The sequence below is a fragment of the Chiloscyllium punctatum genome, chromosome 11, assembly GCF_047496795.1.
Source record: "Chiloscyllium punctatum isolate Juve2018m chromosome 11, sChiPun1.3, whole genome shotgun sequence".
Lineage (NCBI taxonomy): Eukaryota > Metazoa > Chordata > Chondrichthyes > Orectolobiformes > Hemiscylliidae > Chiloscyllium > Chiloscyllium punctatum.
In genome coordinates, this window is record NC_092749.1 from 104,155,748 (window position 1) to 104,172,009 (window position 16,262).

Genomic DNA, 16,262 nt, shown 5'->3' on the forward strand with positions numbered 1-16,262 from the left:
TTAGTTGATCAGATGGTCCAAAACATTTTGACTGGGAAGGGAAAATTCATTGATTAATTTTTTGTCTACATATTATTATTCAGATCATACAGTAAGGTATTCAGACTCACATACAGTAACAAAAGTTATTTTGAGATGTAACAAATTTAGAATTTGATTCTTGCATTGGATTTGTGTGTTTTCCTGTTCTGCTGGCAGTGAGCTGTTTTCATTAAATCACGTTGCTCTACATTGAATACATTTCTTACACCTTTGTGTTTAGAGCAATCAGATATTTTTGATAAAAATTGGTGCTTAAGAGTACTCACAAAAATTGGAAGAAACAGTATATGATGTATTGTTTATTATACACATTATTTGTCAAACAAATTCAGAATGTATTAGGCAAGCTGAGGACATAATTGCTGAATTTGACTATATACACGTTTATGTTGCAGAGGTTGACAAAATAAAGGAAGATGGTCAGCAATCAAGTTGTACTGGAGTCAAGGGCAGCCCCTAAAAACTTGTTGGATGAAATGCACAAACTCCGGATTTTATGCTACTTCTGTGATGTAACTGTGCAGATAGAGCACCAAGGCAACAAAGAGGAATTTGTTGCTCACAAAGCTGTATTGGCAGCTGCCAGCAGTTACTTTAAGGAACTGTTCCTTAATGAAATGGTGAACACTAAGATTACTATCGTTACTTTGCAAGACATTTACACAGCAGACTTTGCCTCTTTTTTGGATTTTGTATATACTGCAAAAGTAGAGGTCGAAGCTGAGAGGGTACAAAGATTACAGGAGATTGCAGAGAAATTGAAGTGCAGGGAACTAGCCGAAGTTTGCAGTCAAGTAAAATCACAGATACTTGAGTCAGCTCTAATGGACTTGGGCAATTTGGCTGATTCCCAGGGAGCAGAAGGAATTATAGACAATAAACAGGACAGTGATTGTATTTCGATTTCTTCTCAAAACACATCAGCAATTCCTTCAACAGTAGACATTCGCCAAGTGTCCACTGCCTATGATATTTCTGATGAAGAGAAATCTCATGATCAAGATTATAAGCCATTGCTAGTAACCACTAGAGCCAAAGGCTGGGAAAAGTCAGAAAAAGAGAAGAAAATGGGGAAACCTTTCAATGTAAAGGCCAAGCGAGCCAGTGGAAGGCTGGCAGGCCGAAAAGTCTTTTTGGAAATTCCCAAAAAGAAATATACTCGTAAGCTTCGTGAGCAAGAGAAGGTTGATCAAAATTTGGAAGAGGGATCTGAAAAATTGACCTGTGTAGAAGATAACCAAGTTGATGAAGACCAAGTGAAAAAAGAAACAATGGCGGAAATTGTTGAAGATCCAGATGAAGAAGATGGGATGATGGAAGGGGACGATGATGAAGATGAAGCAGAGAGTGATAGTGATTTTGAATTAGATGAAGATACCAAAAAGACACCTGATGAGATTGAGAAAAAGAGAAGAGGTGGAAATTTTAAATGTGACAAATGTGAGAAAGACTTTCAATATGAGAAGAGCTACTTGAAACACATCGAGCAGAATCATGGTGTTACGCCTGAAATAATTTATCGCTGTGACACTTGCAATCAGACTTTTGCTAACCGCTGTAACTTAAAAAGCCACCAAAGGCATGTCCATGTTGAAGAGCGTCGCTTTCCATGCTCACTTTGTGGTAAAAAGTTTAAAAGGAAAAAAGATGTGAAGCGGCATAACCTTCAGGTTCATGAGGGTGGTGGAGAGCGTCACTTATGTCTGCAATGTGGTAAAGGACTGAGTTCCAAAACTGCTTTGAGACTCCATGAAAGGACGCACACTGGAGATAAGCCTTATGAGTGCACGGAATGTCATGCTAAATTTTCTCAGCCATCTGCACTGAAGGTGCACTTGAGGTAAAATTGTGCAGAATAACTTTTTATAACATGGATTTTGAGCCACTCAGTTATCTCTGCATGGATATGAGGTACTGTATAAACTCGTGTAAAAGTCAAATTTTTTTAGACGTTTTTAAAGTTGAAATTAGGAGATTGACTATCACACAAGTATTGTTTTCAAGGGGATGGAATTCATGCTTGTTATGAGTCAAAGATGGGCATACAAGAGCCAGATCACGATACAATTCTTTTTCCTTTTGTTTATTATTTTATGAACATTATTGAATATTTGTCTACAAAATAACTGTCCATTCTGCCTCCTGCAGTAGGATGGTACTGTCATACAGTATTCCAGTTACCAGTACCGTAAAATGCATGTGGGTCTGCACATACCATACATAGTCTAGTAATAGTTGAATTTTTTTGACTACTTTTTAAGGTTAAATTTATGTGGTCGACTTGACAAGGTTCCCCATGGGAGACTGATTAGCAAGGTTAGATCTCATGCAATACAAGGAGAACTAGCCATTTGGATACAGAACTGCCTCAAAGGTGGTAGACAGAAGTTGGTGGTGGATGGTTGTTTTTCAGACTGGAGGCCTGTGACCAGTGGAGTGCCACAAGGATCGGTGCCGGGCCCTCTACTTTTTGTCATTTACATAAATGATTTGGATGCGAGCATAAGAGGTACAGTTAGTAAGTTTGCAGATGACACCAAAATTGGAGGTGTAATGGACAGCGAAGAGGGTTACCTCAGATTACAACAGGATCTGGACCAGATGGGCCAATGGGCTGAGAAGTGGCAGATGGAGTTTAATTCAGATAAATGCGAGGTGCTGCATTTTGGGAAAGCAAATCTTAGGAGGACTTATACACTTAATGGTAAGGTCCTAGGGAGTGTTGCTGAACAAAGAGACCTTGGAGTGCAGGTTCATAGCTCCTTGAAAGTGGAGTTCACAGATAGATGGGATAGTGAAGAAGGTGTTTGGTATGCTTTCCTTTATTGGTCAGAATATTGAGTACAGGAGTTGGGAGGTCATGTTGCGGCTATACAGGATATTGGTTAGGCCACTGTTGGAATGTTGTGTGCAATTCTGGTCTCCTTCCTATCGTAAAGATGTTGTGAAACTGGAAAGGGTTCAGAAAAGATTTACAAGGATGTTGCCAGGGTTGGAGGATCTGAGCTACAGGGAGAGGCTGAACAGGCTGGGGCTGTTTTCCCTGAAGCGTCAGAGGCTGAGGGGTGACCTTATAGAGGTTTGCAAAATTATGAGGGGCAAGGATAGGATAAATAGACAAAGTCTTTTCCCTGGGGTCGGGGAGTCCAGAACTAGAGGGCATAGGTTTAGGATGAGAGGGGAAAGATATAAAAGAGACTTAAGGAGCAGCCTTTTCACGCAAAAGGTACATGTATGGAATGAGCTGCCAGAGGATGTGGTGGAGGCTGGTACAATTGCAACATTTAAGAGGCATTTGGTTTGCTATTTGAATAGGAAGAGATTGGAGGGATATGGGCCTGGTGCTGGCAAGTGGGACTAGATTGGGTTGGGTTATCTGGTCGGCATGGACGGGTTGGACCGAAGGGTCTGTTTCCATGTTGTACATCTCTATGACTATTACAGGGATGACTACTTTTGAGGGGCTGAAGTTCATGTTCAAGTTCAAAATTCATACAGTTTCATTAACAGAAGTCCAGTTGATGTCTAAACAAATAAAGAAGAAAAACACAAAAATTACAGTAATTCTGACAATCTGGAAAAGAGAGTAGACTGTAGACTGGAAGATCCAGTCGGAATGGAGTGGTACACCCAGCAGACTGGAAAGCTGGAGTGGAGTGCAACGGGCAGGCACACTGACTCATAAATGTTGATCTGTTATCTGTGAAGATCTAGGGCCAACTTATATTGCAAATTCCAGATTTTTTGATGAAAGGTTGGAGGTTAACTTTACATGAGATCGACTTATACTCGAGTATATAAGGTAGTCCAGAGGATGTCCCAATGATCTTGTTAGTTACAGCAATATAATCTACACATAATTAAAGTATAATCTTGTGCTTTACAGTTTTATGAGCAAGATGGAAGAAGTAATTTATTCATGTAAAAATATGCAGAAGAGTTCTTCATCTTGAAATTTCTTTAGAAAACCGCATTTTCTTTGAATGCATCATTTCATTGACGAGGTGATTTGCTAACCAAAGTAAAAAGGAAATGTTCTTGAGCATGCATATGGTGAGACAACCTCATGCCTGCCATTCCACTTAGCCAGACTCCAGTCTGTGGTGTTGATTTTTATTTAATCAGCAACTGCAATTCCAGGAAGCCAGGCAATAGCCACCTCTTTTCTGAGTTTAAGGTGATTATTACACCACTTTGTGGAAGTGAGCACCTCGATAATGTGTAGCATTGTTTGTCTTTCAACAAGCGCATAATTAGTTGTACTGAGGCCTCATTGGCAGAGATTGCCTGTCCTAGCTTGTGCTGAGCCTCTTTATTAAGGTCCAATTTTCACTGTGCTATTTCAAAGCCTGCCACTTGACAGATGGGGTTTGTCACACGGAACTTAGAGTCATAGAGATGTACAGCACAGAACCAGTCCCTTCGGTCCATGCCGACCAGATATCCCAATCCAATCTAGTCCCACCTGCCAGCACCTGGCCCATATCCCTCCAAACCCTTCCTATTCATGTGCCCATCATGATGCCTTTTAAATGTTGCAATTGTATTAGCCTCCATCACTTCCTCTAGCAGTTCATTCCATACACTTAACCACCGTCTGCATGATAAAGTTGCCCCTTAGGTCTCTTTTATATCTTTCCCCTCTCACCCTAAACGAGTGCCCTCTAGTTCTGGACTCCCCCACCCCGGGGAAAAGACTTTGTCTATTTATCCTATCCATGCCCCTCATGACGTTTATAAGCCTCTATAAGGTCACCCCCTCAGCCTCCAACGCTCCTGGGAAAACAGCCCTAGCCTATTCAATCTCTCTATAGCTCAAATCCTCCAACCCTGACAATATCCTTGTAAATCTTATCTGAACCCTTTCATAACATCTTTCCGATAGGAAGGAGGCCAGAATTGCATGCAATATTCCAACAGTGGCCTAACCAATGTCCCTGTACAGCCGCAACATGACCTCCCAATTCCTGTACTGAGTATTCTGACCAATAAAGGAAAGCATACCAAACACCGCCTTCACTATCCTATCTAACTGCGACTCCACTTTCAAGGAGCTATGAACCTGCACTCAAGGTCTCTTTGTTCAGCAACACTCCCTAGGACCTTACCCATTAAGTGTATAAGTCCTGCCAAGATTTGCTTTCCCAAAATACAGCACCTCACATTTAGCTAAATTAAACTCCATCCGCCACTTCACAGTCCATTGGCCCATCTGATCAAGATCTCGTTGTAATCTGAGGTAACCTTTGCTGTCCACTACACCTCCAATTTTGGTGTCATCAGCAAACTTTGCCTCTTATGCTTACATCCAAATCGTTTATAAAATTATGAAAATAGGGGGCCCAGCACCGATCCCTGTGACACTCCACTGGTCACAGGTCTCCATTCTGCAAAAAAAACCCTCCGCCGCCACCACCACCACCCTCTGTCTTCTACCTTTGAGCCAGTTCTGTGTCCAATGGTGAGTTCTCCCTGGTTTCCATGAGATCTAACCTTGCTCACCAGTCTCCCATGGGCAACCTTGTCCAATGCCTTACTGAAGTCCATATAGATCGCATCTACCACTCTGCCCTCATCAATCCTTTGTTACTACTTCAAAAAACTCAATCAAGTTTGTGAGACATGATTTCCCACGCATAAAGCCTTTTTGACTATTCTTAATCAGTCCTTTCCTTTCCAAATACATGTGCATCCTGTCCCTCAGGATTCCCTCCAACAACTTGCCCACCACCGAGGTCAGGCTCACTGGTCTACAGTTCCCTGGCTTGTCTTTACCACCTTTCTTAAACAGTGGCACCACGTTTGCCAACCTCCAGTCTTCCAGCACCTCACTGTGACTATCGATGATACAAATATCTCAGCAAGAGGCCCAGCAATCACTTCTCTAGCTTCCCACAGCGTTCTCGGATGCACCTGATCAGGTCCTGGGGATTTATCCACTTTTGTGATTCAAGACATCCAGCACTTCCTCCGCTCTAATATGGACATTTTTCAAGATGTCACCATCTATTTCCCTATATTCTATATCTTCCATCTCCTTTTCCAGAGTAAATACTGATGCAAAATACTTATTTAGTATCTCCCCCCATCTCCTGCAGCTCCACACAAAGGCTGCCTTGCTGATCTTTGAGGGGCCCTCTTCTCTCCCTAGTTAGCCTTTTGTCCTTAATATATTTGTAAAAACCCTTTGGATTCTCCTTAACTCTATTTGCCAAAGCTATCTCATGTCCCCTTTTTGCCCACCTGATTCCTCTCTCAAGTATATTCCTACTGTTAGAGAATTCCCATGGGAATTGTGACAATTTGTAATGTACAACCAATGTTATCAAGAGAAGATTCAAAAGTTGAAAAGAAAGTCGACCCTAGTTACGTTCTGGAGTCTAGCAGCTGGTTAGAAACCAGTAGTATTGGGATGCCATTGTTCCCTCTCATTCTTTACAGTGTCTGTTTGCACACTGCAGTGCATAGTCTCTAAGGTTGTCACATGACCATGCATAGGCATATCTTAAAACACTTTATTATTCATGGCACATTCCTGAGAGCTTTTGGGCCACAAACCCCCACTGTTTAGAGGAAAGATTAGTGGTGATTTGAATTTATGTAATGTTTTACCTGTACATCAGTATGACAAACAAAAGTATGAATGCCAAACAGGTAAAAGAGAAAAATTAGAGGGGGAAGATCACAAAGCATCCGAGAGCGGGGGCTTAAGGAGTCTTTTGAAGATAGAGAGAAAAATTAGCAAACCAAAGTTTCAATAGTGGATTTCAGATTGGGGTGTAGGAGCATGCAACTTTCTTGCATCCCCTTTTCTCCTTTGGTAATGAGATTGGGAAAGAAGTAAGGGAAAGACTTGCTTCAAGTATTTTATCATATTTTTTGGACTGATATTGTTTAAAAAAAACCTTTTCAGGTCAATTTGATAGTATTTGTGAATCCCCACTTGAAAATTGAGATTTTTGTCAGAGTTACTAATGCATACCTAATTTCAGAACCTTCAAACAAAGTAATCACACTGCCACTGGTTGTTTGAAGTTGTAACTATACTGCATGCAGCATTGGAAAGGGCATTTCTGCTTTAGAATTTAATGTAGTTCTTATGAAATTTCATGCAATGTTTTGTAATTTGATTTTTTTAAAGTAAATCTTTTTGATACAAGTATATCAATACTTTATTTCTCTTGCTCACACACTCAAGGGTCCATACCGGTGAAAAACCATTTGCCTGTGATGAATGTGGTGCCAGGTTCACACAGAATCATATGTTGATATATCACAAGAGATCTCACACAGGTAATTTGTTTTTCACTTTTCTGAATTCTATTTGTACGTCTACTTGAGGCAGTTCAGTTTGTACAGCCTGAAAGAAGGTGTAAAATGCAAATCAAAAGTTGTGATTCAGCTACATCTCCTAGCTTATTAACAAGTATCTGGAATTGGCAGCGCTGCTCGAAACAGCTGATAACCTTGGAGCTGTGCCATAGCAAATGGCATATATTTGAAAGAAAGTGAAAATAGAAGCTAAATAAATTGGTAGTAATAAAGAATAAATGAATGTTAAACATGATATGCCGGTGCAAGTTAAAAGTGGCTCGGCTGATCTGTCTCTGGAAGTACCTCAACCCAATTATTATGGTCCACAATCTGTTAAATTATTACTGCTCTCCATTGAACAGTTTGACCTCTGGAAGGTAAGTACCTAGACACTAGAGGAAATAAGTTTCTGAATGAAGAGTATGGTAATGGAGGAAATAAAATGGAAGTATCACCTTGCAAAGAACTGTCTCGCATCTCTGTTGCAATTTGTAATATTAAATCAAGCTGTGAAGAAGTCAATTTGGTTGCTTTGACAATCATGTACAGATGAAGAAAAACTTTTTTGCGATGATGTAAAACGAAATGTAACAAGGCAAAAACGTTAATTTTTCAAAAAGCCTTTTTAAAAGTTATATTTGTGCAGATTTGACCATTTATTTTTACATTAATTTTCTTCCCAGCTTTTCTTTAAGTGTTAAACAGGCCTTTATTGTTTTCATTGGACTGCTGTGCTTACAACAATCACTCTTAGTGAGGGTGTGTCATTTGGAGTGTCCACAAGCTATTTACCTCATGTGAACTGCAGCTGAGCCTAACCTTGGCTAATGTGCACTCATTCAGTTTAAGTAAAGGTCACTGGATATTGGTCAGGAGCAAAACCTTGGCCAGTTCTCCTCCCCTTGCCTTGTTCTACTGCAGTGTTAACAGATCAAATAAGCCTTCACAGATTGGAGATTGAACTACTTTGTGCAGCTTACTGTGATAAACTGTTGAGCCCCGGGGCATCCTTGAAGAAACCTCCTTAATGTTTTGCAGAACTCCAAAACAAGAACATATGTGTTTTTGTATAAGTAATAATTATTAGAAATAATTGTTACTGGTGTTTTTCTGGATATTTCAGATGTGTGAAGAAATTTAGGAGCTGCTGGTACTCTTCTAAAGTTTGTGTTTGTCCAAGTTTAAATGTTTGGTCAAGCTCTACAGAACCAGGATCTTGAGAGGAGTCAGGAATTTATCAAGTTTGTTGTGCTTTGACATATTCCCAAGAGATATAATATGATACTTTATGAAGGCAAGTTTGATTAAATGAATTTAGGGGAACAAACTCATAAGTTTCAGCCAACCGTGTTGCAGAAGAAATATTGATGTATGTAGCCACTACATATCCAAAAAGAAATTATATGTAAAAATAAATGGTCATTGGATCTAAATATGTGGTAACAGAAAATGATGGAACAGCACAGTTGGACATCCAAAGCAAAGGCTACGTTAGCATTTTGGATATACATCTTGTGTCTAAAACATTAGCATATTCTTCAAGAAACTGATCAATCTGCTGAATGTTTCTAAAGTTTTCTAGTTTTTATTTTGACTTTGATTCATTTTCTTTTTACTCCCTTTTACACATATATAATATCTGAAAAGGACTGCAAACGGATCAAATGACCATAGGACACAGGAGCAGAAATAACCATTTTGGTCCATCCAGTCTTCTGTGCCATTCACTGAGTCCATGGTTGATCTGATCCTTAATATCACTCTCTTGCATTTTCCCCATAACTCTTGATTTCCTAACTGAAACTATACATTTCAGCCTTGAATATAATTAACATTGCAGCCTCAACAGCCCTTTATGGTTAAAAAATAATTCTCATAAATGATTTGATTAGATTACTTACAGTGTGGAAACAGGCCCTTCAGCCCAACAAGTCCACACCGACCCGCCAAAGCGCAACCCAGCCAGACCCATTCCCCTACATTACCCCTTTACCTAACACTACGGGCAATTTTTTTTTTAGCATGGCCAATTCACCTAACCTGCACATTTTTGGACTGTGGGAGGAAACCCATGCAGACATGGGGAGAATGTGCAAACTCCACACAGTCAGTTGCCTGAGGCAGGAATTGAACCTGGGTCTCTGGCGCTGTGAGGCAGCAGTGCTAACCACTGTGCCACCATGCCGCCCATAAATGTGTGACCTCTTATTCTGAGATTATGCCCTCTGATCCTAGTCTGTCAGACCTCCGTGCAATGCTAATATATCCAAGCTCAATAGATAATAGGGAAAACAAAAAAAGAGAATGGAGTATGCAAATAGGAAGTCTTGCTAAAACTGTATTGGCACAATTTCAACTATGTCTAGAATATTGTGAAGTTTTGGTAATTTATTTAAGATGTCTAAATTGTGCCTTGTACAGTTTTAGCAAGCCTGCCCTATTTTTATATGCCATTCCTTTTGAAATAAAGGCTACCATTCCATTTGCATTCCCTGTGCCTGCTGATCTTGGATACTACCTTTTTGTGATTTACGTAAGGGTACCTCCAAAACTCCCTCTGTTGCAAATTTCTGCAATCTGTCTGTACTTAAATAATATTTGACTTCTATTTTTCCTGCCAAAGTTCATAACCTCACATTTTCCTACATTATATTTCATTTACCATACGTTTGCCCACTCACTTAATCTGTGTATAATCCCTCTGCACCTTTTTGTCAATTTCACCTCCTGCCTTCCCACTATTTTTGTGCCATGTACAGACTTGTTGATAGTACATTCACTTCCCTTATCGAAGTCATTAATATGTAATATACATATAAATTCCTGATTCTATCATTATTTTCATGTTATTTAAATAATCGCAACAGTCACTTTTTAACAACCTTCTATTAACTTCTGAGAAACAAGAAATGATGCACATATGCTCCCATAGTCTGACACTTGGGGTGTGAATAAAACTGAGCTGAAATGATGCTTACATTTAATAATAGACTTAAATTAACATTCTGATCATTTGTTTTTCAACCATTACTGTTTTCAGTGTATATGAATTTTACGTTTTGTACTTTCCACTTACTTCTACTTACTACACTGAACATTGGGACTATTTAATCAGCATTTTTTAAAGAATGTCAATGTGTTCCTGGCCTTTGTTTTTAACTGGAACATTCATGCCTGTAATTCGCAAGGAAAAACGTCTTGCTTGGATTTGTCCTACAATGAAGACTTGTTTACCAGAAGAGGAATGCTACTGTGGCCTGTGTTAGTGCTTTCTAGTTGGTCAAAAATGAATCTATTTGAATCTGTGAGCATGAGTTAAAACAAAATTGAGTGTCTTATATGGGAATTGAAATTAGAAATATTGTAGAATTTTGTGAAAATGCTTTTCTTTGAAGTAAAATTGGATATTATAATTCTGATGAAAGTGCACAAGGTAAATCTCAAATTGCAACCATGACTAGGAAATCCTTGTTAGACTTCATTACTCACCTAAAAGCTTCCTGAAACCATCATTAAAGTGTGTAATTAAACAATGCATTCACTTGATTGACTTGTAGCTTGATATTTTTAGTTTTGGAATTTGAGACTGTTGTGGCACAGCGGTCGTGTCCCTATCTCTGGACCTAGATACCCAGGTGTATGATAACATCCCAAAGGGGTTGTTCAGGAAATATCTCAATTCTAGAATTTCTCCATTTCTTTAGCATTTGATCTACTTTAATGACAACAATATTACTGACAGTGCAGCTGATTTCTCAGAATGGATTGCAGTTAGCACACTGTTTGGAAAAGGAATGCTTCAGCCAAATAACTATTCTTTCTGCTCTCCATGAAATTCTTGGTGATTACCTTCTAATTTCTCTTGTTTACATACCTCAAAAGCAACTTTGGTTGTCATTTTCATCAATTTTGATGGCTTTGGAAAATCTGAACTACTTTCACCTGGCCAATGGGAAGGGAAAATGCAGGTTTTTATGTAAAATGTTGAGAAATACAGTTGGAGCATAATGGAAGCAAAGTCTTGAGTTATCTTAATTTCCCTTCTCTCCTGCTTTCACTAATTTGGTCACAGGTTTGCAGTTTAGTTTTAATTTGTTTCAACAAAGTGGTGATAATCTCTGCTTTTAAAGTAAAATCTAAATCATAACTTCAACTGAATTGCAGCAGAAGTTTGAATTTTTTTAGCCAAGGTTGAAAAGTTATAATCCATTATGTTGAAAAGGTGAAAAGCAAACCAAGCTTTAATGTTAAAAGCTTGAAAGATTGCAGCAAGAAGATGATTGTGGGTACATTCATAGCTTTGAGGTCTTGTGAATAAACTCTTCATTTCATCGTAGGAAGAAAATGAGAAAGCAAAACAGCAAATTTGCAGCTTGGAGAAATTTTGAGAAGATTCATCAAACATCTTTGATAAAACAGAAAGACATGACAGTTTGCAGTCTCGTGAAAGGGGGAAACGCCTATCCGATACTTTTTCTGAACTGAGAGAAAGAAGAGTTTCCTTAGATTAAGACGCTTAAATGAAAATTAAATATATGCTTGAATAAGAAACTGAATTTCTTGAAGGCATCTTTAATATGGAAGAATTTTGGATGCTGTATTTGAACTGAGAAGAGATAATGCAGCCTGTATATTAATTGACTCTAGGCCATTTTTGGTATCTGTTGATTGGATTTTCAAGACACATGAAAAAAATCAGGGTTTTGATGCTGAACTTTAGCTAACAGGAAGAGTGTTGTTTTCTTTCTAAAGACATTAACAAAATTACACAGGAAGAAAAAGAAATTAATATTTTGTAAAGCTGTTTAGAGTCTAAATGTGGCAAAACCCATCACAAATAATTTTGATGCAAGATGACTCTTGTGATGAAGGCCCATACAACTGGAATTTGTACATACCTAGGTTCAATACAGTGCAGAGTGCAGTGCAATTCAGCTAATCTGTATTTGTATAGTTGGTTGTGGGATAACTGTTAGCGAAGACTACTGGAAAACTTCCTTATTCTTCCATGTGTACGGACCTTTTGCAATCACTTGAACAGATAAACATGGTTTTGTTATTTTGCTCAAGAATTATTATTTATGCACTCAGAGACACGTTCTTCCATTTATGAAAAACAAAGCACTCTACAGAAGCATCAAATTAATAAGATTTCTAGTTCCTCATCAAAATGTTTTGAGATGGTTTGTAGCTCAGGTTGAGGTTCTGGTTGTAGGTTTGTTCACTGAGCTAGAAGGCTTGTTTTCAGACGTTTCGTCACCATACTAGGGAACATCATCAGTGAGCCTCTGGATGAAGCACTACTGGCATGACCTGCTTTTTATTTGTGTTCCTTGGGTTGGTGGTATCATTTCCTGTGATGTCATTCCCTTTTTATTCTTGGGCTGGTAAATGGGATCTAAGTCAATGTGTTTGTTGATATGTTAATTCAACAAACACATTGACGTGGGTCCCATTTACAACCCCCTGAGGAAAAAAAGAAAATGACATCACAGCAGGAAATGACACCACCAACCCAAGGAAGCCTAAACACACAAATAAAAAACAGACCATGCCACCAGTGCTTCATCCAGAGATTCACTGATGATTTTACCTAACATGGTGACGAAACATCTGAAAACAAACCTTCGAGCTCAGCGAACAAACCTACAACCAGAACCTCAACCTGAGCTATAGGCTGTCTCAAAACTCACTAACATCCTATCAACTATCTTCTAAGAGGGAGTGGTAAAATGGCTTAAATGCAGTAATGATTAATTAGGTTGATTGTATACAATATGCTGACTAATCACAATGTTACCATTACAATCTGATTTCATATTGTCTGATTTGGGGGACCTCTTTCATGAAGTGGTTGAATTCAGGCTTTACAAGTTGCACTTTTCTTATAAAGCATAAGTTTCTAAACTGCAGCGCATGCATATGATCTATACCACTAGAGCATTGGCTGTTTGAAGACAATGAGCAAGGTTATAGTCTCAAGTTGACTTTAATGAATCCACAATCTTAACTTTAGAAATGTTCAAACAAATGGCATGAACCATGTCTAGTATGTTCCAGAAATTCATTTTGATTCTACTTTATTTGAAGTGTCTCAGTACTTATGTTTTGTATTGTCTGGACATTGGGAACACAATAGAATGAAAAGTTTCTGCAAACTTGTGGCGTGTAAGTGATATTTGCATACTACAGTTTAAAAGCAGCTTTGATAGAACACAAATATAGAACACCTTCTCCACGATGGCTAAAATTGAAAATGCAGCATCCATGTAAACATATCCCTTGTATAATTGTTAATTCATGAAACTAGTCATTATATTGAAACCTATTATCATGCTTTGTTTTCCCATTCTCAGCTTCATTGATCCACATTTGTAGAGCAGTTATATCAGTTTGTCATTATTGATTGAGTTGATCTGATCGTCTCTTTTCAGACATTTATCTGTGTATAGTTCAGCATTTTCTGTTTCTGTTTTGGAATTCTAGCAATTACAATTTATCTTTTTATCTCGATTAAGGAACGGTCACTGCAATTTTACAAAACTGGGGTCTAGACTATGTATGGAAAACCGTGTACACTTCTACACAGTACACCTTTTTTGTTTATTCACTCATGGGACATGGGTGTCAATGACTAACCAGCATTTATTACCCATCCTCATTGCCTTTGAGAACGTGGTGGTGAACTGCTTTCTTGGACTGCTGTAGGTTTTTTTTACAATGTCATTAGGGAGGGAATTCCTGCATTTTGACCCAGGAACAGTGATATATTTCCAAGTTAGGGTGGTGAGTGGCTTGGAGGAGAGCCTGCATGTGGTGGTGTTCCCATGTATCTGCTGCTGTTGCCCTTCTGGTTGGAAGTGGTTGTGGGTTTGGAAGGTTCTATCTCAGGATCTGTCACGAATTTCTGCAGTGCATCTTGTAGATAATAGACACTGCTGCTACTGAGTGTTGGTGGAGGGAGTAGATGTATGTGGATATTAAAGTAGGCTGTTTTGTCCAGGATAGTGTCAAGCTTTTTGAATGTTGTTGGAGCTGCATCCAGCCACTCGAGTAGGAAATATTCCATCACACTCATGACTTGTGCCTTGTAAATAGTGGATAGGCTTTGAAGAATAAGGAAGTGAGTTACTCGCCACAGTATTTCTGACCTACTGTTGTAGCCAATGTCTGGTGAGTCCAGTTGACTTTCTGGTCAATGGTAACCCCAAGGATAGTGGAAGATTTAGTCATGGTAACACCATTGAATGTCAAGGGAAGGTGCTATAAAGGTGCCTTAAGAGTCCAAAATAGGTTTAAAAAATGTTATAAATGCTCCAAACATTCTGATTGACGGTTACATAAATTAAGCTTATGTTCTCTAGGATATATGCATTCCATTTAAGAGGGTGAGATTAGAGCCAGACTGTTCAGGAGAGAAATTGGGAAAAACCTCATGTAAAGAATGGTAAAAATGTGGACCCCTCCCCCTCGCTTTTCTTCTCAATGTCCCTCTCTCTGAGTAGTAGATGCTAGTTCAGTTAGTAATTTTGTTTGAGATCAATACATTTTTGCTTGCCAAAAGTGTTAAGGGATTATGAAGCTAAGGCAGGAGAATGGAGTTAGGATACAGATCAACCATGTTGATTGGTGGAACATGCTTCAGAGGTTGAATGGACCTCAGCAGTTGTCATGTCATCTGGTTACCAGTGTTCATTTCTAAAACATAATTTCTCAAGCAAGCTTATGTAGTTGTATTAATTTGACTGTATTGTCTTACAGGTGAAAGACCATTTATGTGTGAAACATGTGGCAAGAGTTTTGCTTCTAAGGAGTATCTGAAACATCACAACAGAATCCATACTGGATCAAAACCATTTGTTTGTGAGATCTGCTACCGTGCTTTTGCACAGAGAAATTCTCTTCATCAACATCTTAGAGTTCATACAGGTATCATTTGATTTGTTCTGACTTCGCCTTTTATATAAGCAGTGTGAACCAAATAAAGACCTGCTTCATTTCATTCTTTCTTGAAATCTAAATACTAAACCTGACCTTGTTTTAAATGAGGTTTACTAATTTAGCAGTCACCTGAGCACCTGTATTGAAGGAATGGCATTGCAGGTCAGAGACTCTAGTTACTGGGGGAAGCAACTGCTTAACTTTGATATGGGGATGTTATAGCTGATGAATGGTCTTTGGTCTTCAAACCTGATTCTTTTGAGTGTTATAAATAATTTACTAAACTGAATTTGACAATTTTCTGGACTGCAAAATATATATCAAGATCCTTTTTGCTTTTACAATTTCTACCAGAAAACATGAATATCAGCTTACAACAAATCTATTTTTTATATTGTAATCTGCTGACATATTGCCAAATGTCAACGATTCAAATGTTTGAAGCTTTGAAAAAATGGAGACAAGCCTCTAATAATGTCTTTTTCAGGTGAGAGGCCTTACTGTTGTGATCAGTGTGGAAAGCAGTTTACACAGCTGAATGCTCTACAACGTCACTATCGCATACATTCAGGAGAGAAACCTTTTATGTGCAGTGCATGTGGGAGGACCTTTACTGATAAATCTACGCTCAGAAGACATGCTTCAGTGAGTATCTAACAGATTCCATGCAGATTTCTCTATAAGACTGCTTAAACTATAATTTCCTTCACCAGAATATTTTTGTTGAAAGTGACATTAAGGAATTGTGAATGAATGTGGATTATGGTATGGCTATAGTTGGGTGTTCCTGTTTCCTAACAAAATTGCAATCTTATGTCATCTACTTTCGCCCAAAATGAAGAGTCTTCCATAAATACATTGCAAACACCAACAAATATTATAACCTTACAGATTGAGACTTTATCACAAAAAAGCCAGTGTGCATATATATTAAAAAATTCTTGTTTTGTCCCTTTTCATTCAAT

General features: G+C 38.5%; 1 protein-coding gene across 4 annotated transcripts in view; it reads left to right on the forward strand.

Annotated features, from left to right (window-relative positions):
- The window catches only part of gzf1 (GDNF-inducible zinc finger protein 1), a 33,213-nt gene that overhangs the window by 7,512 nt on the left and 9,439 nt on the right, over positions 1 to 16,262 (forward strand). For all 4 annotated transcript variants that reach the window (XM_072581442.1, XM_072581439.1, XM_072581440.1 and 1 more), the window contains exons 2-5: positions 438 to 1,882; positions 7,241 to 7,335; positions 15,118 to 15,285; positions 15,785 to 15,942. In XM_072581442.1, the coding sequence (XP_072437543.1) occupies positions 459 to 1,882; positions 7,241 to 7,335; positions 15,118 to 15,285; positions 15,785 to 15,942 (1,845 nt within the window). In that variant the 5' untranslated portion in view covers positions 438 to 458. The remainder of the gene's footprint in view (positions 1 to 437; positions 1,883 to 7,240; positions 7,336 to 15,117; positions 15,286 to 15,784; positions 15,943 to 16,262) is intronic.